General features: G+C 40.8%; 1 protein-coding gene and 1 pseudogene across 1 annotated transcript in view; both read left to right on the plus strand.

Annotated features, from left to right (window-relative positions):
• Positions 1-26,727, plus strand: part of RpL11 (ribosomal protein L11) — a 72,234-nt gene that overhangs the window by 35,485 nt on the left and 10,022 nt on the right. Inside the window, exon 3 of the mRNA XM_080267153.1 lies at positions 8,445-8,594. Within this exon, the coding sequence (XP_080123279.1) occupies positions 8,445-8,594 (150 nt within the window). The remainder of the gene's footprint in view (positions 1-8,444; positions 8,595-26,727) is intronic.
• On the plus strand, positions 1,199-1,316 carry LOC145393173 (5S ribosomal RNA; annotated as a pseudogene).

Below are 26,727 nucleotides of genomic sequence, written 5' to 3' on the forward strand. Positions count from 1 at the left end.
TTTACCCCCTACTAAACCTCGTGTGGAAAGAGGTAAAGGGCTGACAATTGATAAAAGAGTGACTACGATCTTTCTATTGAGTAAAACAGTGCAAGTGGAATTGTAAATAATGTGTAAACAGCAAGTGAAAGTAATGAATGTAAATATACGTGAACAATGGAAAACAGTTTTATAAGTTATTTCAAGTGACAGTGCACAACACAGTGTAAATAAAATAGAAATGTAAATAACGTAAATAAAATAGAGAACGTAAATAGAAATGTAAATGAGTAGTATTATAAGAATACGAGTATATACCCTAGGAGTAATGAAAGTGAAAGTTTCACTCTAGCATGTCTGAATGCTATGAGTTATGAGAGTGAAGATGAAAGTGACATTCACTCTCAATGCCAGTATACAGGACGAGAAAGTGAATGCTACGTATTTTACTGAAAGAAATTGAATCCCTACAGTGACAATAGACTAATACTACTGAAGGAAACTTATGAATAAAGACTGTAGATATATATAAGTGTTATATAGTAATAGAAATATAAAGTGTGAGGGGTTTTATGAATAATAAATGACAGACTACTAAGAGCGAACTAGTGCCAGTGCGACGATCAGACGCGCTCATAATTTCCATTGCTTTCACAGTGTTTTTTTTTTTTTTTAGTATGGATCCCAAACTACTTGAAAATTGTAGAATAGTGTTTATAGTGTTTGTATCTGGCTGTGGTAATCATATTACGGGTTGTCGGGAAGTGTAAAGTGGAGACTTCGTTACCCTACTTCAGAGGTCTCCACAAGTCCTACGGTAACTGACGAAGGCTCAACAATCATTCCAGGAGAAAGCTGAAGGTATGTGCCATAAGCATATGTAATTTTATTATTCTAGGACTAATAACTGATTTTTGGCAAATATTTTTTGAGAGTCTGTCGGAGCCCAAACAACCCCGCGGCAAACGCAAGTCATTGGTAAACAAGCCCGCGGTGTAGGGGTTAAGGAGGAGTAAGACCACCTCAAAAAATAAATAAATAAATTTTAAAAAATGAAAATAAAAAAATTGTGACTTTATTAAGAGAGAAGTGTCTTTCTGAGTATGAGGAGGATCCGTCAATAAACATGGAAAATATGATTGTATGAGGGATAGGTTTTAAGTTTGGATAAATTTGGTTAGGTTAACATGAAATAGGTTGTGGGTTATTTTTTTAGTATAAATAAGGCTATACCACGTTGAGTACACCGCTTCCCGTCCGATCAGCAAAGTTAAGCAACGTTGAGTCTGGTTAGTACTTGGATGGGTGACCGCCTGGGACACCAGATGCTGTTGGCATCCCTACGTGTCAAGTGGGGTTGGTGGAGGATTAGTGCCCCTCCCTGTAAAACAATTAACTCTAAGCCCTTGGCCACCCCATTTGGGATACATGGCGTCTGGCAATGGATGGATGGATAAGGCTGGCTTAAGAAAATTTAGGTTAGGTTTGAGTAAATGGGCACTGATAAGGGTAATTTTGCACAAGAATGGCATTCTAAGATGTCTTCCGTCAGTCTCTGTGCACATGTTTGGGTAAGTTTGGTTAGGTTAGCTTAAAATCAGTTAGGAAATGTCAGGATAAATAAGCTTGGGTTGTTAAAAAAATTTAGGCTAGGTTTGGATAAATAGGCGCTGATATGGGTAATTTCCCCAAAAAATGGGTTCTAAGATGGCATGTGTCTTCACACATAGGTTAGGGTAGCATAAAACTGATTAGGTTAGCCTAAATAGGTAACTTCAGGATAAGTGTTGTTAGGTTAGGTTGTGTAAACTTAGCTTTGGATAAATAGGCACTGATGTGGATAATTTTGCTAGAAAATGGTGGTGCAAGATGGTGTCTATCTGTAAACAAACACTGCTTTTGAAATGATTTTTGTTACTTTTAAAAGAAATTAAACAAAATCACTGATATTGAAAACACAGTTGGAAAATACTTGAAGAATTCCAAGAAGGACTAAGGAAGGAGGTGGACGAAGAAAGAAAGAAAAAGAAGAAGAAAAAAAAAAAAGCTGCAAAATATTGTGGCCGTAGATTCTTAACACGTAGATTGCGAGCCACAGCTCAGGCTGTGCTGGCTGTGCATCACTGCTAACTACTCCACCCCTACACAAACTTACGCATGGCACTATGCAAAGATGGAGAGAGAGATGCCCCCCCCACCCCCACCCCCCCACAACTCCTCTACGTAAACTTATGCATGGCGCTACTCAAAGACAGAGAGAGAAAGAGATTATATATATATATTTCCACACCAGATGATGCCCTGGATGTTTATCTTCAACTTTATAATAAACAAAATCTATTAAAAAAAAAAAATCGATTTTTTGGGCACCATGGGATAAAAAAAAAAAAGTAATTGCGCAATCCATGGGTTAAGGATCTAGGACCACCATAGGATGCTGCTGGTCTATCTATCTATTGCCAGACACCTTAATCCTGTAAAGGGGGACCACAAACAAATCACCTCTTATGTTGCTTGTCCCCTGCCATTTCAATGCCCTGCTCCCAGCTCACACACCTGTCTTTCATATATTGCTGATAAATATTTGAGAATGATTGGGTAAATATGGATTGGAGCAGATGGGGGATGTGGAAGGTATGTGCAAGATATTTACAGAAGAAATCTGTGCAGCATGTGAGGTGGGGTGTGGGGTGAAGAGAAGATGAAAGGGGGTGCAATGAACAGCATGGTGGAATGAAGAGGTGAGAGAGGCTGTGGTACAGAAGAAGAAAGCATATAGTGAATGGGGGAGAAACAGGAGCGTAGAAGAAGTTGAGAGATGGAAGAGAGTTATGTGTAGAGAGGAAGAGAGAGGTAAAAAGATAAGTAAGAGAGTGGATGAGGAATTTGGAAGGAATTTGAATGTAAAGTGGATGTAAGAAAATGTTCTGGAAAGAAGTAAAGAGAGTTAGACAGGGTGGCAGTGAAGTTAGTCGGGGAGTGAAAGATAAAAATGTTGGTAGTGGAGAAGGGAGAAAAACTAAGCAGATGGAGAGAAGGAATTGTTGAACATAGAGAATGAAAGTAATGCTAGTATATGTGGCTGGGGAATGGCTGCTAGAAGGAAGGATGTGAGAAGAGAGGAAGAAATCATTGTGGAAGCAGTGAAGAAAGTCAAAATGGGGAAAGTCCCAGGAATTGATGGAGTGTGTGGTGAAATGCTGAAGCATGGGGGAGAGATAGTAGTAGAATGGATGTGGAAGATGTGCAGATTGGCCTGGGAGGAAGGTAGAGTCCTGGAGGATTGGAAGTCAGGTATAATTATTCCCTTGTACAAAGGAAAAGGGGAAAAAATGTGTGGTAGTCTTAGGGGCATTTGTCTTCTTGGTGTAATAGGAAAAGTATACGGTAGGATACTTATTGATCGAGGGAAATAGCAGAGAAATTTCTTGGAGAAGAACAGGGAGGTTTTAGGAAGGGAAGAGGTTGTGTAGATCTCTAGTGGAAAAGTTTCTAGAGAAGGGAAGGAAGTTGTATGTGGCCTTCATGGATGTGGAGAAAGTACATGATAGGGTGGATAGACAAGGCTTGTGGAAAGTATTAAGAATATATGAAGTAAATGGGAAGTTGTTGAGTGCTGTGAAGAGTATGTATGAGGATGCTAAGGCTGCAGTGCAAATGGATAGTGAGCTTAGTGAATTTTCCTTTTTCAAGGTTGGATTGAAACCGGGATGTGTCATGTCTCCATGGTTATTCAATCTGTATATGGATGGAGTTATAAAAGAGAGACAAGGCAGGGCAGTGGATGTTGGAGTTGCCCTAATGAGAGAGGGCAGTGTTTGGAAACTCCCTGTACTGTTGTTTGCAGATGATACTGTGTTAAGTGAAGATGAACGGGAGCTGCAAGGCTTGGTGGATGAGTTTGGGAGTGCGTAAGAAACAAAATCTAAAGGTGAATGGCAAGGAAGAGTAAAGTTATGGTCTTCGATAGAAGTGAAGTCAGTGAATGTATAGTGAGGTTGGAGGAGGAGGAAATGGAAAATGGGAGTGCATTTAAGTACTTGGGTAGTGTGATGAATAAGGATGGAAGTTTAGAGTGTGAAGTGCTTGAAAGGGTACAGCAAGGAAGAAAGGTTGCTGGTTCTTTGAAAGCAGTGATAAGAAACAGGGAAGTGAGCATGGAAGTGGAAAATTTACTGCATGACAGTATTGTGATACCAACTCTAATGTATGGAAGTGAAGCTTGGTCCTTGTTGGAGGAACAGAAGTCAAGAGTGAGAGCATTGGAAATGAGTTATTTGAGAGGAGCCTGTGGAGTCACATGGCGAGACAGACTGACAAATGAGGTTGTGAAGGTGCATTGTGGTGTGGATGTGACAGAAGCCGTTACGAGAAACACATTGAGGTGGTTTAGCCATGCAGAGTGGAGGGAGAGTGAGGGACCGATAAGGAGAGTGTATGTGAGGTGGAGGGATGGCGAGATAGGGGGAGGCCAAGGATGAGATGGAAGGATGGATTGGAGAGGTATGTGAGAGAGGGGTGTGTGAGCTGGGAGCAGAGCAGTGAAATGGCGGGGGACAGGGCGACATGGAGGCGATTTGTTTGTGGCCACCCCTTACAGGATTAAGGCGTCTGTCAGTAGATAGATCGATGTACTGTAGTCTGCGATTAAAACGCTAAGATGATCCGATGCTGTCACAGTGCTTTGTAGTTTCGTTTATGTGTTAAGAACAATAACTTTGTAGGGCCAGAATGATAGTCAAAATAAGGGTTAGAAAAGTGACATAAATGATTTATGACAAGACATTGATTTAAATTTTGACACGAGTCATAAACTTCATAAACCTCAAATTAGCGAAGTCACAAATGTATGAAAAGATAAATCAAATACCATACACATTAAAATTTACCAGTACATAAAGCTGTTTCAGTTTACGTCGCACAATTCTACAGTTTATGGATAAATGCAGCATATAGATAAATAAATTAACGTACTGAATTTGCTTTGATAATATGATATATTCACAAAATTCTGAAGGCTGCTGATGAAAGATAAAATTTCATACATTTGTGACTTTGCTAATTTGAGGTTTATGATGTTTATGGCATGTCATAATTTAAATAAGTGACTTCGAAAATTTTCGAGAATACTCCCCCAGCATCCCTGCTTGTCGTATGAGGCTTCTAAAAGGGTTGGTGGTGGGTTAGTGAGCCACCTCGTAAAAAGAATTAACTAAACAAGCGAATAAGCGCCTCAGACCAGGACGGACCATACGTCGACGACTAAGGAACGGACAAAGGACATTCTAAGAGTGGGGACATGGAATGTGAGAGGAGTGAATGATGAAGTGAAAGAGAGTAAGGTTGTTCAGGTGCTTGAGGATGCAGGAGTGGATGTATGTGGATTGACCGAAACTAAATGGAAAGGTGAAAGGGTGAGAGAATGGGAATACGGTTTAGGAATATGTGCGGGAGTTAATGAGAATGAGAGGAGAAGAGAGGGAGTATGTCTGACGATAGGCAAGAATTGGAAGGAGAATATAAGAAAGTATGGAACAGTGAGTGCAAGGATTGTATGGGTGAGGATGAAAGTAGGTATACAAGCTTGGGCGATTGTACATCCGTATGCGTTGACAGAGGACCAAGTGGCAAGAGTGAAAGATGAGTTTTGGGCAAGTGTAGAAGCAAGTATGGACAAGTTTGAGAGGAGTGAGAGAGTGTTTTTGATTGGAGAAATGAATGGCAAAGTTGGGAATGTATGAGTGGTTGGTCAGTGGGGTGTGCAAGCTGTAGTAGATGGGAATGGTAGTGCTTTGGTGGACATCTGTGATAGTAAGGGGTTGGCAATAGCCAACACCTTCTTTCGGCATACTATGATCCACAGGTATACATGGAGAGTCATGAGGAGGATGGACGGTGAACTTGTTGAACGAAAGGCACTGATAGTTTATATGTGTGTGGATGAGCGAATGAGAAGACAAGTGTTGGATGCAAGAGTGTGGAGAGGGTGGGGGAATGGAATCTCAGACCATCACTTATGGGTGAAGAGATGAAGGGGAAGACAGAAGGAAACAGCTCCGTTGAGAAGAGTGGAGTAGTTGCAAGATAGTGAGAAAATGGCACATTATAAGAGCATAGTGAAAGAAAGATTGGGAAGGTATGAGTTAGAGCAGATGGAAGGGGTGGAAGATGTATGTAAGATATTCACGGAAGAGATGGGTGCAGCGTGTGATGTGGTTTGTGGAGTGAGGAGGAGATGCAGGGGTGTTCAAGGGACAGCATGGTGGAATGATGAGGGGAAACGAGCTGTGGAACAAAAGAAGAAGGCATAAAGTGAATGGCGAGGGAGTGCAGGTAGGGGAGAAGATGAGAGAGAGAGGAGAGTGGTATATGTGAGCAGGAGAAGGGAGGTAAAGAGGTTGGTGAAGGAGAGTAAGAAGAAAGTGGATGAAGAGTTTGGGAGGAATCTGTTGTTTTAAATGGAGGGAGAGTAAGAAATTGTTGTGGAAGGAGGTAAAGAAAGCAAGACAGTGTGAAAGGGGAAATAGTAGGGGAGTGAAAGATGGGAATAATAGATTGTTGGTGAAGAGAGAGAAATTGAGGAGATGGAAGGAGCACTTTGAGGATTTGTTGAAAGTAGAGAGTGAGGGCAATGCGAGTACAAGTGGTTGGGAAATGGCTGGGAGAAGGAGAGATGAGAGGAGGGAGGAAGATATCAGTAGGACAGAAGTAGTGGAAGCAGTGAAGAAGATCAAGATGGGAAAGGCCCCGGGAATTGATGGAGTGTATGGTGAAATGCTGAAGTATGGGGGTGAGATTGTTGTGGAGTGGATATGGAAGTTGTGTAGATTGGCTTGGAAAGAGGGAAGGGTTCCAGAGGACTGGAAATCAGGTATAATTATTCTTTTATACAAAGGAAAATGGGAGAGAGAAGTATGTGGTAACCATAAGGGCATTTGCCTTCTTAGTGTGACTGAAAAAATATATGGTAGAATACTCATTGATAGGGTTAGGCGTATAACAGAGGAGCTAGTTGGAGAAGAACAAGGGGGATTTACGAAGGGTAAAGGGTGTGTAGATCAGATATGTGTTCTAAGATGTTTAGTGGAGAAGTATCTAGATAAGGGAAAGAAAGTGTATGCTGCCTTCATGGACTTGGAGAAAGCTTATGACAGAATAGATAGGCAAGATATGTGGAAGGTATTAAGAATATATGGAGTGGAGGGGAAATTGTTGAGTTTTATGAAGAGTATGTACGAGGGAGCTAGGGCTAAGGTGCGAGTGGATTGTGAGCTGAGTGAGTTCTTTGACCTAAATGTGGGACTGAAACAGGGTTGTGTGATATCTCCATGGCTGTTTAATGTATTTATGGATGGGGTTGTAAAGGTGCAAGGTAGGGCAGTGGATGTGGGAATGGCTCTAATGAATGAGGGTGAGGTGTGGAAGATTCCAGTGTTGCTGTTTGCTGATATAATATTGTTGAGTGAAAATGTATGGGAGTTGCATGGTTTGGTGAATGAAATTGGGACAGTGTGTAGGAAGAGGAATCTGAAAGTTAATGTAAACAAGAGTAAAGTTATGGTGTTTGAGAGGAGTGAAATCACACATTGTACAGTGAGGTTGGATGGTGAGGATATTTGAGAATGTGAGTGCATTCAAGTACTTGGGTAGTGTGATGAGTAAGGTTGGAACTTTGGGGGATGAAGTGTTTGAAAGGGTACAGCAGGGAAGGAAGGTTGTTGGGTCACTGAAAGCAGTGATGAGGAATAGGGAGGTGAGTATAGAAGATAAGAAGTCACTGCATGATAGTATTGTGATCCCTACCCTGACGTATGGAAGCGAGGCATAGACCTTGCTAGAGGGGAACAAGGCAAGAGTGAGAGCAATGGAAATGAGTTACTTGAGAGGAGCATGTGGAGCGACATAGAAGGACAGGTTGACAAATGACGAAGTGAAGGAATGTTGTGGGGTGGATGTGGATGTGGTTGAGAAAATTAGGAGAAATACACTGAGGTGGTATGGACATGTGGAGAGAATGGAGAATGAAAGACTGACTAAGTGGGCGTATGAGATGGAGGGATGGAGTTGAGTGGTATATGAGGGAAGGGGAAGTGAGTTGGGGGGAGGGCAGTCAAGTGGTGGGTGGCAGAGCGACTTGGAGGCGTTTTGTCTGCGGCCACCCTTTGCAGGATTAGGGCGTCATGCTATAGATAGATAGTGTCATAAAGCATTTTTGTCACTTTTCTAACCCATATTATTTGACTATCATTCTGGCCTTGCAGTGCATGTAATGTATACTTAAATGCATAGTTTAATGAGCTTTTACATTGAGCTTGAAGTTCGCAACCAGTTCCCTTACTAGTCAAAGGTACGCTGAACTGTTCTGTGTACACATTATATAGGTATGGAGACATTATCCCTTCTTACCCAGTGCCATTAGGAGATTTGAAACTAGTGAATAAAGTATAATTTTATATTTCTTAAAGGTGTTGGAGTCCCTCACTGGCCAGAAGCCCGTGTTCTCGAAGGCTCGCTACACCGTGCGATCTTTTGGTATCCGGCGTAATGAAAAGATTGCTGTGCACTGTACTGTGCGTGGACCCAAAGCAGAGGAGATTTTGGAGAAGGGGCTTAAGGTATGTTGTTTTTCTTTACTGATAAACTGTCATTGATACAGTTCATTTATGCTTACCCTATAATTTTAGAGTGTAACATTTGCCAGAATGTGTTGGTAAAAATTTAAGAAGTTTACTGTACATATCCTTTTGGGGGGGGACAGGATGGGGGGGGGGGAATGGGATTCAGGGTTAAGCCAGCTGAAGGACTGTACAGTATAAGTGCATCCCATAGCAAAAAATTTTTTGGAATGTCTTCACAGTTTTTTGGTAGGACTGGAATGTCTGAGTTACCAGACTTAGTATTGTAGTTATTTAGTGACTCATTTTTTTTGGTTTTCTCCATTGCAGTACTGTTAGTCTTCAGGGAAAAAAAGGGGGGGGGGGATTTTGCAAACTCAGTGTTTTACTTCATGATGGCTTGTGATACAGGAAACTGACAAGCAGTGTGGAAAATCCTAGGAGTCCAAAGGTTGGAGAGTGGATTACTAAAAGCCGCCCAGCTTATGCGTATTGGAACCAAAGCATCTGTTAGGAGTTAATGGTGCATTAACTGAGTTTAGTTTGATTGTAGGATTGAATCAGGGCTGTCATGTCACTGTGTATGTGTTTGTGTGTGTGTGTACTCATGGTCCCCTCTTACGAAGTCAACATACAGATTTTTGACTTAGAGTTTGTACTTTCAATACAATATTCCATAAATTATATGATGTGTTCAACACTTTATGGTGGATGGAAGAGTAGGCAATGGTCCTGAGGATGACATAATGGGTCGTTATGGAGTACCAGGAGAAAATGATAATGGGAAAAGACTAAAGGATATGTGTCAGGAGAGGAGGTTGTGCATTAGTAACTTGTATTTCAAACACAGAGATGCACGTAAATATACATGGTATAGAGGGAAAGGGGATCATGTTGAAAGAAGCCTGATTGATTATGTGCTCGTAGAGAGGTCGATGATGGGAATGGTTGCTGATACGAGGGCCGTGAGAGGACGATGTGGAGGTCTGTCAGATGATATGATCAAGCTGAGAGGAGTGAGGTGGATCAGGAGAGAAAGGAGCAGTCAGGGAGAAAGACTGAAAGTTGAGAAGCTGAGGATCAAGGATATGGCAGATGATTACAAGACCAAAGTAGAGGAGGAGTTAGAATCGGTGAATTGTAATGAAATGGATTTGGACAGCTGTGTAATGCATATAGGGATTGCTTAGTTAGGATTGCTAAAGCAGTGTGTGGTGTGGCAAGAGTAACAACATAAAAGAAAGGTACGGCATGTTGGGATGAGGAGGTTAAGAGAGCGGTGGAGGAAAAGAGGAAGAAGTGGCTAAAGTGGTCACAGGACAGAGGTTCAGTTGAAATAAGAACTGAAATGTGTTGAGAGCAAGAAGCATGTAAAGAGACTTGTGAAGAGGAAAAAGGAGGTAAATGAGGATCTAGGAAGAAAAATGAATGCAAACTACTCTGAAAATAGGAAGTTATTCTGGAAAGAGGTGCGGAAATGTAGAAGTGGAAGTGGAAAGAAATGTGATGGTGTGAAGGATGTAGGTGGTAGATTATTAACCTGTAGGGGTGAAGTAAGGAACAGATGGAAAGAATATTTTGAAAGCCTGATGAATGGGAATACAGAGAGAAGAGCAGCTGTAAACATGATTGGTTTTGGGGGTGTGCAGAGAAGGAATGCAGTACCATGAGATGTGACACTTGTATAGATGAAGAGCACTGTGAAATGGCCGCATAATGGGAAAACAGCTGGGGTTGATGAGGTGTGTGCAGGGATGCTTAAGTGTATTGGAGAGAGTGGAATGAAGTGCTTGTAGGAGTTATGTTAGAAGGCATGGATGAGTGAAACTGTGCCAGCAGAGTGGAAAAAAGGTTTTGATTGTACTCCTATACAAAAATAAAGATGAGCGAAGTGAGTGCAAGAATTATCATGGCATAAGTTTATTGAGTGTGGTAGGGAAGGTATATGGAAGAATTATTATAGAGAAAGGAAGAGAGATATCAAAAGTCCTAGTGAGTGATGAACAGGGTGGCTTTAGGAGTGGCAGAGGGTGTGTGGATCGAATATTTGCAGTGAGACAGATAGTAGAGAAGGCTTGTGAGAATTATCATAAGGTGTTTATGGCATTCATGAATCTGGAAAAAGCTTATGACAGAGTGGACAGAGAAGGATTGTGGAAAGCTTTGCACATGTACAGTGTAGATGGTATGCTGCTAGGTGCCATCAAAAGTGTTTATGATGGTAGTGATGCATCTCTAAGGATTAATGGGCATCTAAGTGAATGTTTCACGATCGATGTGGGGGTGCAGCAAGATTGTGTGATGTCCCCATGGTTGTTCAATATATATATATATGTATATATATATATATATATATATATATATATATATATATATGGATGGGGTGATGAGAGAAGTAAAAACACGAGTAATGGAGAGAGGGATGCCGTTGGTAATGAATGGTGCTGGTTGGACCATCTCGGATTTGTTGTATGCTGAAGATGCAGTACTGCTTTCAAAGACCGGACAAGAACTTGGTAGGCTAGTGCAGAGATTTGCTGATGTGTGTGAGCATTGTGCCTTGAGAGCTAATGTAGAAAGGAGTAAAGTGATGGTTATTGAGAGAGGTGACTCCCAGTTTGATGTTACAGTGAATGGAGAGAGACTGGATTTGGTGAGAGAGTTCAAATATCTGGGTACAGTGATAGAGAAGAGAGGAAAACGTGCAAAAGAACTTGAAAGGAGGGAATGTAGCTGGGGCAATGAAGGCCTTGATAAGAAAGAGAGGCTTGAGTGTTGCAGCTGCACGAGGCTTACATGAAGGAGTGTTAGTGCCCACTTTAACATATGGGTGTGAGACTATGGTGTGGCATGAAAATGAAAAGTCAAGAGTAAGAGCAGTGGAGATGGGACTGCTGAGGAATATGTGTGGAGTGTAGAGGGTGGATAGGATACGAATTAATGTGATTCGTGAAAGATGTGGAGTGAGGAGGTCGGTGGACACCAGAATCGAAGAGAGTGTGCATACTGAGATGGTCTGGTCATGTGGAGAGAATGGATAACAACAGAGTGGTGAAAAAGGTTTATCTGAGCGAATTTGAAGGAGAGAGGAGGCAAGGTAGGCCAAGGAGAAGGTGGAGAGAGAAGGTGGATGAGTGTGTGAGGAAGAGAGGTTTGGAAGTTGGTGAGGCTAAGGAACTGACAGATCAAGCTGGCTGGATGAATGTTGTGAGGAGAAGTGCATGATCAGGGATTGGCACGCCTTTCTGACATGGCAGCATCTGGATTGACTCTATCAGATACAATTATATGAAGCTATAGAACATGGTGAGTGTTTTTGGCATATCCAATAAAGCCAGGATTCTGGGGGCTTGAATGATGAGTTAATGGAAGCATGGGCCATTGGATTGGGCAAATTTGGGCTGTCTGGACATTGCTGCTACTCACCCTGCCCTAGGGTGGGAAAGGAGATTCAGATGATGATGATGATTCAACACTTTACTATAAAATAGGCTTTGTGTTAATGATTTTATCCATTTGTAGGCTAATGGAAGTGTTCTAAGCACATTTAACCCTTTCAGGTCGCAAATGGGTTGGTAGGTCCACTCTGAGAAATTGATTTTTTTTTTTTTTTTTTTTTTTTTTTTTTTTTTAAACCAAAGAATCAAGGTTTATAAATTTAGGGGTGGGGGATTATATTCATGCTTAAGAAACTAATATGCATCAGCATACAAAATATTAGGGCACTACTTACTGTACAAGAGCAGTAATAATGATGGGAAGTTGCATAGCAAGTGGTGTGTGTTGTCACAAAAAAATGCATTTCTGTATACGAAGTGATAGAGAAACACTGCTACTAACCAAAAATCATTATTCTGTCTAATTTCTCAAAGTTGTATTATTTAATACCCAGGAAATTAGTAAATATTGAGAGAAGTTATTACAGTCACCAACTTCCTGCCAACGCTTAAAACCTCCCGCACAAATAGGCTAGACACGATCGTGGCCAGGAGACCCATACCCATAAAGCCACAATCGTGGCCAGGAGACTTCAGAGTTCAGAGGGTTAAAAAGCTTGGTAGGCTTGGCTAGGAATGATGTTTGGTTGGTTAGTTGTATTAAATGCATTTTCAACGTAGGAAATATTCCACTTACAAGCCGGCTCTCGGGACGCATAGATCAGTGGTTCTCAACTCGTTTCAGGCCATGGACCACCAGCCCAATTAAAAAAAATATCCTGGACCATTTCATTTTTGAGTAATGATAAATAAAGCATAGACAACAAACATTTTGGTTAGAAATATATTTCTTACAAACAGAATTTCGAGAAATGATATAAAATAGTAGACAGCTGACATTTTGGTCTGAAATATATTTCTTCCAAACATAATTTCCAGGAAATACATGAATACTTCTTTAACATTTTGCTGTGAAATTTATTTCAAACAAACAGAATTTTGAAATTATGTAGGAGTATACAACTAACATTGTTCTTTGCAACCAGACTAGTGGATTCTTTTCCCACTGACAAGCTTTCCAATGTTAGGAGTGGTACTTGATAATGCACAATGAATATCGCTTTCCACTGCAAGCCAATTCCTCTGTTTGGACTTAATTTGCAACAAACATGAAAATCTGCTCTCACACATGGAAGTTGATGCAAATGGCAGACGACATCCGACTGCATGTGTTGACAGATTTGGGTAAGTACTAGTCACACTGGAATAATCAATAGGAATAATACGATAAAATGAATGGCCAATTATTTATGTTAATAAAACTTTTCGTACTGAATTTTCAATAAATTAAAAAATATATGCACCAATCTCCAGTTTATTACCAAATATAGTGAACGTCCTGTGGACCACCCAAAAAGTCAACATGGACCACCAGTTGAGAACCACTGGCATAGATGGAGTATGGAGGAAAGCTAAAGATGATACTAGGTAGGGGAATGGTTCCGAAGAAGTAGCTGTGAGTGGAAACTGTCTGGGTTTCTTTTCGATCATTACAAGGTAATGTGTGAATATATGTTTGGATTATATAAGATACCCCCTAAATGCGATACCCTGGTTTAACGATGAGGGGTAGAAATACCACCATACCTCGCCTGTCGATGGCAAAACCCTGGTGTAATAATGGGTTTTTATTTGTTTGTTTATTTTTTTTACCGATTTTGATGATATACGGAAATTGTGTGTTTAGGTTGATTTATAAAGTATTCAGATTTAGATTAATGTGTTTTAGTCATAGGTGGGGTGAACATTGTCAATTTGGGGTACAGTTTACTAAGCTTGATTTTTTCCAGACATATTTGACGATTTTCAGATTTTATTTGTTGGTTTTAGTGAGTTATTTACTTGTGTCAGGCTTTGGTTAGTTTCCTTGACAGCTGTTAGGCCATTTAGATTAGCTTTAAACTTGTTTTTGGGCTCATTTGAGTGGATTTTGGGCTTGGTTTGGGGGGAAACCCAAGGCTAGTAAGTGTTCCACATTACATGTTAAAAGTACCCTGATATATGATATCTCGCCTAAAGATGGGGTTATACCTAACCTGTTACATCGTTAAACCGGGGTATGCCTGTACTGGATACTCTAAGAGTGAAGTACAAAAGAGCAAGGTGGTAGTGTCTGAAAGAATATAGATATTTCACGTTGGTAGAGCCTGATTTGTAGAGAAAGGGAAAATATACAGATGTTTTAAGTAGTGATCCTGTGGTTATACTGGTTTTTATTATCACTACTATACTCGGTTCCACGGAGTCTGACGCACTGATTTTGCCAGCCGAGGACAGGTGGATCTGGTAACACTGTGCGACATACTCGGGCGGTGATTGGTGGATTTCCGTTGTGTTTGAATGTGCTCCAAAGTGACTTTGTATTTCAACCAAGGCCCTCATTGATTTGTAAGATACCGGAATATACAGATACAAATTAAAGCAATGATATCTTTAATGAAAAATATGTGGCTTTTAAATTACTAGAAATAAACCTGAACGACAATGATAACAAAAAGTAAATAAAGTCGCGACCGGATGCTTGCAGACAAGTCAGCGACTGATTTAAATTCATTTCAATATCTCTGATTTCATTAATACTGCACGCGGTTTTATTATAGCAGCATATTTCAACTAATATTTTCTCGTGGAATTTGCTTTTATCTTACTTTCCTTTCATCCACCATTAACAAAAATTCAGTTCATTCTGTAATGATGTAATCCATTACTTTCCCCGCTCTTTGTCGAGGGGGCAGAGATACATGCTTGAGGATGCATTGTGACCAGGGATAGGGTGTCCGTCTGTATGTCTGTCTCTTATGATACAAAAATGTTAGGGAAAATCAAACACCAACCTTATCCATGTAAGAAATAATTCTACTGAATCTGACTATGAATACAAACAAATGCAGATTTTTAAAGCTACTGTTACCTATAAAGGTATTGAAAGTATGTATGTACACTGTATGTATTGAGAATAGAATAGCATGTATTGGCCCCAGTGAGGTGTGTGTGTGTGTGCTTACACAAATCATAATTATTAGAAGCTAAGCTAAGCATATCTAGGGTAAGGTTGTACAGTATAGTGGTAGATGAGGTAATGAAGGGCATGGTGTAGACTGTAGACTGTGACACTGTGTAGTAGTGGTGGGAAAAACATTCGTGCCTTCACAGGACCTCGGGACCACCTTGTTATGAACGTGTGAATTCCCGCCACAGTCGCCGACCTGTCCGCATGCGTCCGGTCGCGACTTTATTTACTTTTTGGTATCATTGTCGTTCAGGTTTATTTCTAGTAATTTAAAAGCCACACATTTATCATTAAAGATATCATTGCTTTAATTTGTATCTGTATATTCCGGTATCTTACAAATCAATGAGGGCCTTGGTTGAAATACAAAGTCACTTTGGAGCACATTCAAACACAACGGAAACTCACCAATCACCGCCCGAGTATGTCGCGCAGTGTTACCAGATCCACCTGTCCTTGGCTGGCGAAATCAGTGCGTCAGACTCCGTGGAACCGAGTATAGATGAAAATCTGCCATTACTGTGGCGGCAGTGGCCCCCCCCCTCCCCTTTTTTTTTTTTTTTTTTTTTTTTTTTTTTTTTTAAATCATTTCCACTTCCTTCTACCTGTGGGTGACTACACTGAGTGACAAGCCAAACGGTTTCCTGTACCTCAGGAAGTCATTTACTACGCAGGTGGTAATCATATAACCAAATTGTGGCACCTGGTGATTTAGTGGGCAATTAAGACGCTCCAATCGGATTGAACCTGTGTAGGTTTATATCATGGGGGTGGCTGGGGTTTGTTGCTCACATTGTGCCACTCAGGGATGAGTGAGGCTGGTCACTGTCATCTGAAATGTCAGGACCAACTTGCCTAGCCCCGGGTTTCTACACTCCTTTTGGGGCGACATACGATTGGCTGATGGATGGATGGGAAAAAGAGGGGGGGGGGGGAGGTTATTGCATACCTGAGCTGGCTACTGCTGACAATAATGGTGCAAAATCTGTGGTTTCTAGTGGTTTGAGGGATTCAAAGCTGAGACCCTACTCAAAGAGTTAATCCCAGATGGCGAAGACCACAAATTCTCCACCCCCTACCTCAAGCTTATCTCAGGTCTATATGGCATGTATTTCTTCCTTATTGTGCTCTTTTCATAATTTTTATTAACCTAACCATGTCTATGTTCATTGTAATGGGAAAATTTGGGTTTACAAGTGGGCCGGTCAGCAGGAGGATTGCTTAACGGAGTTTTAGTGTCCGTACATATGAATGTGAGACTGATATGCCATGAAAACAAGTCAAGAGTTGAGGCAGTGGAGATGGAGTTACTAAAAGTGTGTGTGGCATGTAGCAAGTGGATGGGATAAGAAGTTATGTAATTCCTGAAAACTGTGAAGTAAGAAAGTCTGGACAAAAGAGCCGAAGAGTGTGCTTTGCTGATTTAGGCATATGGAGAGAAATGGTTTAAATTGGGTGGCGAAAAGAGTTAATGTGGATGCATTATACGTAGTGCGAGACATGGTAACCCAGGAAGAAGGTGGATAGATATGGTAAATAGTGTTTGAAAATGCAAGATATGGAGGCTGATAAGGCTAGGGAACCAGCAAGGAATAGAGCTGGTTGAGGGAGTGGAAGTGTTCACAAACTTAGGAGTTGCCAGTGATCACCAGATAATTTAATTAGGAACTCATTCAACTCCCCCCAGCTTGCATAATCAATATATTTTCTGAAGCTCCTTCCATGACAGTGAGGAGCAGTACATAAACTTTTAATACTGTAATCACTGGTTGTCATACAGGTTTTTTAATATATGATTTATAAAGTAAAACACTACAGAACAGTTACTAGAATGCATAAAACAACAAGTGGCCCTTTAGCATTCACATCATAATTTTGGAAGTCTCACTGCATGTTTAATTTGAAATGCTTATTTTTAATTATCAAAGAGATTAATGTTTCATCTGGGAATTGCCAAAGAGAATGTACTGACTATTAGTTATAAAAAAAAAACTCAATTTATAGAGCCAAAATCATGCGAAGACGCCGACGACGACAGAAATCGCAGATACAGTACCAATGTTTCCAGGAAGACAACAACAGACCTTGACACGGGTGTGTGTATATAATCTTCATCTATCTATCTATCTATCTATTGCCAGACGCCTCAATCCCATTTGGGGTGGCCATAAACAAATCGCCTCCAAGTCGCCCTGTCCCCCGCCATTTCACTGCCCTGCTTCCAACTCACACCCCCCTCTCTCATATACCTCTCCACCCCATCCCTCCATCTCATCCTCGGCCTTCCCCTCCCTCTTCCCCCCCTCCACCTCACTCACATACACTCTCTTCGTCAGTCTTTCACCCTCCATCCTCTCCACATGGCCAAACCACCTCAGTGTGTTCCTCATAACGCTTCCTATCACATCCACATCCACACCACAACGCTCCTTTATATCCTCATTTGTCAGCCTGTCTCTCCACGTGACTCCACAGGCTCCTCTTAAATAACTCATTTCCACTGCTCTCACTCTTGACTTGTGTCCTTCCAACAATGTCCAAGCTTCACTTCCGTACGTTAGAGTTGGTATCACGATACTGTCATGTAGTAACTTTTTCACATCCATGCTCACTTCCCTGTTTCTTATCACTGCTTTCAAAGAACCAGCAACCTTTCTTCCCTGCTGTACCCTTTCAAGCACTTCACCCTCCAAACCTCCATCCTTACTCATCACACTACCCAAGTACTTAAACATACTCACATTTTCCAATTCCTCACCATCCAACCTCGCTGTACATTCACTAACTTCACCTCTCTCAAAGACCATCACTTTACTCTTCCCTACATTCATCTTTAGATTCCGTTTCTTACACACACACTCAAACTCATCCACCAAGCCTTGCAGCTCCCCTTCGTCTTCACTCAACAACACAGTATCATCTGCAAACAACAGTACAGGGAGTTTCCAAACACTATCCTCTCTCTTCATCTGATCTCTATAAATATTTTGCAGCCAAATGACTTTATATTAGTATTATATATAGGCATATATGTCTGACTAACTAATTTGATTAAAATTATGTTGATAGACATGTCTGAGAATGTGAAGAATCGCTTTGAAGCTGTGAACAGTATTTGTCCCAAGGTTTAGACAGTATATTAGGCTACTTTAGTGATTCCCTTCAACTTTATCATACTGGAGTTCATTTTCTCATTGAGTAAATATGTTAATAATTTACAGTAGTCCCTCCTTTATCCGGATGCTGGACCACGGCTCTGTTAAACCATTATATGAATTTACTTGCCATTATCCGGACGTAAAAGTCCTTGAGAACTTTGGCCAGCTATCCGACGTCTTCAAATATTCTTTTTCGTGGCTGCTGGGCTCGAGCCGTGAGCGGGAAGTAGTCCATAACCCACAACTAAAATGTCCATCCACCCCTGTACTGAATGGTCAAAGTCGCGCACTCGTCCTATCACTCCCCCAAAACTTCCAGCACCCAAGTAGTATGACCATAACCCACAAGTGGTATCAAAACGAATACAGTATACGCATCCCCACTGAACGTCCAATATCGCGCAGCTTTTGGGCTAAGGCTTTCCCAACCGCCACTACCATCAAACACAGACCACAAGCCACGAGTACATGTTTATCATTAGTGGCCATCCGCCTCTCTACCAAGCATCGAAAGTCCCCCGGGAACGGTGTGTTGTGTTTCCACATGGCCACTCGGCATCTAAGACAGCAAGCCACGAGTAAATGTACAGCAAAAGTGCCCGTCCACCTGTAGACTGAAGGGGGAGGATCCTGCCTACAGCTGCACTTCCCCCCTCCCATTCCTTCTCGACACCCACCCAGTTCCCCCTCACGCTCTCAGTCCCTACCCTCCTGTGTGGTGATAACATTGACTCATGAGTTTTCAAAGTTTTTGTGATATATTTGACCAAAATTGGTTGTATTGAAATTCCGAAGTGGTCACAAGAAAGTTAATGAAATTCTGCATCTAGACATACTGTGCAGTATGTTTAACTCTTGGAAGGTGGTGGCAAAATTTTGCACTAGGATGGTGGGAAGTTATATGAAGGTAAATTTTACTCCTGAAGTCTTCATTCTTTCTGCGTTTCTGTACTTTTACTTAAAAGTTTTAAGTGTTTTAAATTAGAAACACCATCAAAGATGATGGTATACCATTCATACCAGTATATCCAGTTTCTGGTGGCATATTTGGCCATGGAATTTTTTTGAGCTCCGTGAGCAATCGCTTATCACAGACAACAGATTTTCGAACCATCATCGCAGTTTTTGTGGATTTTTTTTGGTTATGCTTTGTTTTCTTGATGTTTAGCATCAATATGGATAATCCTATGTATTTTGATGTCTTAGTATGGAGAATGACCAGAAAACAGTGCCAAAATTAGCAGAGATACTGTACATCCTGTAGTGTATAGGTCAGGTGATTTTTGGTTTTTCATTTTTTTTTTTCTTTTTTTTTTTTTTTTAATTTAATTTTTTTTTTCTTGGTTTTCTTGTGTTAAGCTTTACTGTGGGTATTCCTATTGTGTTTTGGTGACTAAATATGGCAAATTGACCTGAAAACAATGCTAAAATTAGGAGGCGTGCTGTACATAGTCGTGTATAGGTCGGGAGATTTTTGTTTTTCAATTTTTTTTTTTTTTTCTCATGGTTTTCTTGCTGTTTAGCATTACTTTGGATATTCCTATGAGTGTTTTGGTGTCTAAATATGGCAGATTAACCCAAAAACAGTGCCAAAATTAGGAGAGGTATTGTGCATACATTGATGTATAGGTATGATTTTTTTTTTTTTTTTTTTTTTTTTTTTTTTTCACGGTTTGCATGGTTTTCTTGTGTTGAAAATTATTTTGGATAATCCTATGCATGTTTTGATGTCAAAATATGGCAGAATGACCGGAAAACAGTGCCAAAATATGGAGGGGTATTGTACAGTATCTCCCAAAATTATCTTTAAAATAAAGTGGCAACAAAATTGGTAGCCCTGCATGCTGGGGAGTGGTTACCATACACCTGTATATGTCCTGGGATTTTATATACTGTTTTTTTTCTAATGTAATACTAATCACTATGTCATATATAAAGTAGATATATTTGATGTTGTTATGATGACATAGTAAGACTAGTTCGTCTTAACATAGGCATGGTTACTCTTGATAAATATTATACAAGCTTTCCCAGAATTGATATATTTTGTGAGTGTTTATATATTATCTGTGAATTTGATTGGGAGACATATGACACCCAGTATAATGTGAATGGCACAAAAATATTAGAGAGACAGGTAGAGGTAAACAAAATGTAAAGACAGTAAACGAAACTAATCCCCAGAGCAGTGTATAAACCCGTTTGTCACTGATACACTAGCCATATTGTAGAGGTGACATGTGAGATTCATTCTTATATTGGACATTATAAAATAAATACAAGGTAAGGTTAAACACACTTTGGGGGACTCCTTATATTCATCTAATAACCAGTGTATCCACCGCCTGCATCCAGAACAGACAGGTACTGCCATGACTCTGTAGCCACAACACCTACTATGAAGCTGTGCCATTCACGTAATGAAATACCACACCACAATACCTTCTGAAACCGAGATATCGCCACATGCGGGTAGTATGTATAAATAATGATGTGTGGTTAAAATTGTCTGACATGCAGACCCTATAGGCTATTGTTAATCTATTTGTAGTTGTGATAATGAAAGAATTGTGGTGTATTTTTCTCATGCTGTTTAATAATTTGTGTTTCACTTATATTTGGGGGGGGGGGGGGACTCAATGGTTGCATGTGTAGCTCAAGACCGTGAGGTAGCAAGTTCAAGCCCCACCCGGGTAGCTACTCAGCTGAAAGTTAGCACTGTCATCACCCAGTCAGGGCTGTATGGTCTAATATAGGCCTAGCTCAGAGAATTCATTCCCTTACTTGTAATCGAACATGACAACTCAGCCCATCACCGTCACTTTATATTCGAACATGGCAACTTCCCGTTGCAGTTACTGTGTTTCCCAAGATGCATTTATCACAATGTAATGTGTGTAATGGGTTATATTCTCTAACATAGAGGTATAAATATTACTGAACTGTTACCATTTACAAGTCGATGGATGTTTGCAGTCACGTAGTGGCGTTGATTTGCTTATTAGCAGTACCACCTACGATGGCTAACCATGCGTACCAACCATACCGAGAGGACAAGTTCATTTTGCCATTCTTCGGACCACATTTTAAAGATACTTTGGGAGCAAGTGTACATAGTTCCCCCCCCCCGGCACGGTTTTCTTGGTGTTTATCATTACTTTGGATATTCCTTTGTGTGTTTTGATGTCTTAACTATGCCTGAATGACTGGAAAACACTGCCAAATTAAGCATAGGTGCTGTACAAATAGGTATAGGTTGAAGGTTGGGTTATAGGTAGGGTCTGGGTATGGTAGGGGAATAGTGTTCATTATCTGGATGTTGCCACTACCTGGACATGCTTTGTCTCTATTATGTGTGGGTAAATGAGAGATTACTGTACTTACAAACAGAGTTATAAAGAAAACATGTCAAAACAGTAATTTAGTTGACCAAATTTTTATTTTTCAAATCCCCCCCCCCCCCCCCGGCACGATGTGAATTGCATTCTTCGTGGTTTGGCACATTAACACACACAGACGCAAATCACTTTGTTAAGCTGAAAAAAAATCGCCAAAAATAAAGTTTTTGGCCAATTTGCATCAAATTTTGGTGCATTTTAGCAGGTGCATCTCTCTTCTGAGGTAAACACTTAGCAACACTGTGACTGCTCTGATGAGACAATGCGCAGCAGAAAAACCTCAGTACCTCACGACCAGCTGGGCTGAAGGGCAGTGCTGCTGTCAGTCGTCCCTTTAAATCCGCCATTTTCCCCCTCCCACCCGAGGCAAAATCCATATTGAAATATTGTGATTGTACAGTGTTTTTGACTATACTGTGAAGTGATTGTGTCTATGGAATATAGATATATTGTTTGTAATGCGTTGGCGCCCATTATCAAGATATATTGTTTGTAAAGCATTGGGGCCCATTATCAGCCGTTAGGCCTAGAGAAGTGGGGTTGGTGGAGGATTAGTGCCCCTCCCTGTAAAACAATTAACTCTAAGCCCTTGGCCACCCCGTTAGGGATACATGGCGTCTAGCAATGAATGAATGAATGAGGCCTAGAGACAGAAGCCTGGTTTGTTATAGTGGGGTTTCCTCTCTGCTTCACCCTGCCCATAAATGATATGAGTATTTTACCTTTATAGGGAAGCCAGTACTTGTATTTGTGAAACATATAGTGCTTGAATTAGTGAAATAACTGACCTACCATAGCAGGCGTTATGTACGTCATAGAGATATTCCGTAGTTGCTAAGGGAGCAGGCGGTCATGTACACCATAGAGTCAGGAAGGGAATGATAGAGGAGGTTGGCATGGAATAATGTGATAGTTTTATATTGCATATTGCTTAGTGTGAAATATACGTATAAAATAGTGCAGTGAGTGTTTGTCAAGAAATATTGCATGCATTGACTGACCTAGCGCAAGTATCAGTGACAATAAATACTCCACACAATCACAGACTTCAGTGAAAAGGTATTGTACCAATCTCAGACAGTGCTATATTGCGTATGGTTTTGTGTGAAACATATGTATAAAATAGTGCAGCGAGTGTTCACCGAGAAATATTACGTGCATTGACTGACTTAGCGAAAACCTAGCGCAAGGATCAGAGACAAGAAATGTGCCACGCAGCCACATATATACACATATGCTGTGCAGCAAGTGTTTGTGGAGAGATCTGTTGTGTGCATCGCAAGTGTTAGGCAAACATAATGCAAGGAGGAGAGAACAAAATACCTTCCCCCCCACACACACACACACACTACATAACTCCTCATCTTCAAACCCTTCAGAGTCCTGCCAGCATCTCAACACCTCTGGAGGAAGTGAATTATCCATATTTTGTTGATTTGCATATTGACCTATTTCTGTATTTCTATATTTTTTACACAAATAAGTATTTTTTTTTTTTTACTTTTATACACATACGAGATGGAAGAAAGTTCAGCTTTGGTATCAGTACCTAAGAAAATGACTAGTGATCATGTCGAGTTTCTGACAGCACTATCAAAAAGCTTAGGATATTTTACGTGTATACTTTGAGTTAACGAAAATAAACCTAACGAATGAAAATATGTAAGTGTGGGTGAGGCAGGGAAAGAGAGTGTTTTTATCTCGCTTGCAGGCGAAGAGGAGTATTCTAAGTTTGTCGTCCATTTACTCGAAAACTACTAGACTTGTTGATTTCCTGTAAGAACCATGATAATGATCAGTGAATTCTGCATGTGTACATGACCAAAATATAAGCCTTTGGGAGCATTTTTTTGAGGTAAAGGCAGGGGAAGAGTTTTTTTTTTTTTTTTCCCTCAGTAAAACTGTGCAGCATTCAGAGGGGTATTCTACATTTGTTGTCCATTTGCTCGAAAAGTATTGGATGTATCGATTTCCTGTTAGAACCATGATTAAGATCAGTGAATTCTACATATGTACAGGACATAACAGTGTAATATCTCTGATGAAAAGTCATTGTTACGTAGGCGGGAGCATAACTGTTATTGTGCGTGCATGACGAAAGTGCAGCACGGGCGTGGGTACCCAATAGTTTTTTGCGATTTACTCAGAAACTGAGGCACATGAAAAATTGGTGGGGACCTTGAGAAAGCTCTTGAAATTCTACACAAGATTATGAAATAAAAACATAACCTGTGTGAGAAAACTTTTGCATTAGAGCACCCTGAATGAATTTTTTTTTTTTATGGCTTTTAGTTTTTTGCTATTTTCTCGAAACCTACAAATCATATCATAACTGGACTTTCTCATTAGAAAGCTGATGAAATTCTCTCAAAACTTCTAATAACATTTTTCTCTATGATGGAACATTCAAACTAGGATGTTGGGAAGTGAGATTGACATTCCGAAATGTTTATTCACACCAGTCTAATGTACTCTCTCTCTCTCTCTCTCTCTCTCTCTCTCTCTCTCTCTCTCTCTCTCTCTCTCTCTCTCTCTCTCTCCCCCCCCCCCCCCCGGCTAGAACAAACATCGGCGAATAAGATGATGTAGGTTTTATGGCAATATATAGAGGTTTGGGTGGTAAAAATAAGGCAAGAATACAGTAGAACCTCGGTCCTCGAACACAATCCGTTCTGGAAGGCTGTTCCAGGACTGAATTGGTCGAGGACCGAACTAATTTTCCCCATAAGAAATAATGTAAATCATTTTAATCCGTTCCAAGACCCCAGATGCTTACCTATTTAAGTTTCAGCACTGGTACCAGGGCTTTCCTTTACAAGGTGACTATATTTCTCTTGCCTTTTCACAAATTATATCTTCACTAATGCTGTCTCCTGCTAACTGTTTCTCATTGATGAAGATAAGCAATAATTTTTCCACTTCTTTCAATTATTTTCTGCACTACTTTCCTCTTTTCACTGCCAGTAGCGGTACTGGATGAACTTGCTTTCTTTGGAGCCATTATTAGGGACTAATACTGCACTGAATGAAGAAAAATGTGAAGCACAGCAGGACGACCACGTTGACGAACAGCAAAGGTGGACGCATGATTGTTGGTCGGTTTGTCACTCGGGTCCTTCGTCGGCCAGCTTCCCTTTGTTCGGCTACATTCGGGTTGGTCGAGGTCCGATATTTTGGTCGACCTCTGGAGCAAAAATTTCTTGAATTTTTTGGTCGAGGTCCAATTTGTTTGACATGTGAGACGTTCGAGGTCCGAGGTTCCACTGTACGTGTTTTCAGCGACGGGGTGGGGGGTGGAATAAAATCGTTTCCTGGAAAACTTACTAAAACTTACCCATGTGCCAGAGGGCTAAGTTATCAGGTGAAGATTGGCAACTTTTGAGAGTTTGTGAATGATCACATTTTGTTTGGAGGAATGCATGACGAGGAATTGGTACCCCCACCCATTCTGTATGTGTACAGTATGTGTGTAAGTTGAAAGTCATTGGGGTGCCTCGTTGAGTAATATGAAGTGCATATGTGTGGAAAGATTGTGCCTGTGAGATTGAGTCAGGATTTGAAGGGGCTTGGATGGTGAGTGATAGATTTCATGACCCATTTCATTGGGTATGCCTTTGATTTGGGGGGCGGGGGGGCTAGCTCACCCTACATGTGGGTAGGAAACAGATAGGATGATGATAGAATTTATTTAGAATGTAGTGTAACTGTTGATGTTACAGGAAAAAGAAACAAGTGTTTGCCTGTGTAGAGTAAATGGGCTGGGGTGGGGGGGGGCTGGGAGTTTGAGAGTGAGGTGGTTTGAAAGAAAATGAGGAGACTGAGAACAAGTTATTGTATCTTGGGTAACTAGTGGAGAAGGGTTGTTGCTGAGTTGGGTCTTTTTTTTTTAGAGGCCACAGCTCACAGAATGTAGGTCAGACAGTAGATATACTTACGGAAGATAATGTGATAGTTCGTAGAATGCTGGACAGACAGTAGATAGACTTAAACGAGATAATGTGATAATTCTTGTTATAGAATCTTTGTACACCCATGAATATGAATCCTTTGTTATGAAATTAGTGGTAATTACTATTTAGTTTTATTGGCTAGATTCCCTAGAACACTTAACTTGATTGTCAGATAATAGTTATATTGAATATATTCTTTGCTGTATATGACAAGAAACAATTCCTGATACGAACTGGAGAGATAATTAGCAGTGTTTAGTACTATCTACTCACTGTCAGTCCCTCTCCTAGAAGAACTGGGAAGATCATTACCAGTGTTTAGAACTCTATTCACTCTTTGGTCTTTTCAACATATGTATGATACATAATACTTGATTCTTTCCAAGTTCCCATGCTGGGGTGGGTATAGTAGAAGGACTGATCCCTCTTGCACCACATACAGCCTCATACCTCCAATGCTATTTTCATTGTAGATTATATTTGCTTGGTGTTGTGTGAAATTATAGGAAGAAAACGTAAGATAAAGTTAAGGCAGTTACTGTATTAGGGTATGAGTGAGTGGTTAACATGGTTGGTTCCAAAGTGGCAGGGTATATGTGGGTCAGCTATATGCAGTAAGACAGATAGTGGAGGAAATGTGAAAAAGATTGCAAGGTGTTGGTGATTCTCAGTAGGTAGTAGTAGTAGTTGGTCCCTGTGCAGTCTGGCCGAACAGCCCTGAGTCCCTTAGGAAGGCCATGGCCGAGACCAGGCTTTCCCACAGAGCTCTCAAAGAGTGTATGTTGTGTTGTTGGCATAGGTGATTGTGTGCAATGCAGTCTTCCATAATGTGCTTAATAGTATGGGGTGCTGTGTTGCATCCTGGACAGGCATCAGTGACGGAGTCATCCATCCTCTTCTGGTAGCTTAAGAGGGCTGGATTGTGCCCACATCTCAGCCTGGCCAAGTGGACCCTGTCCTCACGAGGAAGATAGGATTCAGAAGGGTGGATGTCAGGAGGCCGTGCATGCAGCTGTGTGTTGTCTTTAAGTGACTGAATGGAGTGGCAAGTGATCTGAGTGTGGATATGCTACTGGAAGCTGGTCTGAGGAGGGTGATGGGGGAGAGATGACAGTATTTG

The sequence above is a fragment of the Coenobita brevimanus genome, chromosome 23, assembly GCF_032717465.1.
Source record: "Coenobita brevimanus isolate Jiangsu-jjx chromosome 23, ASM3271746v2, whole genome shotgun sequence".
NCBI lineage: Eukaryota > Metazoa > Arthropoda > Malacostraca > Decapoda > Coenobitidae > Coenobita > Coenobita brevimanus.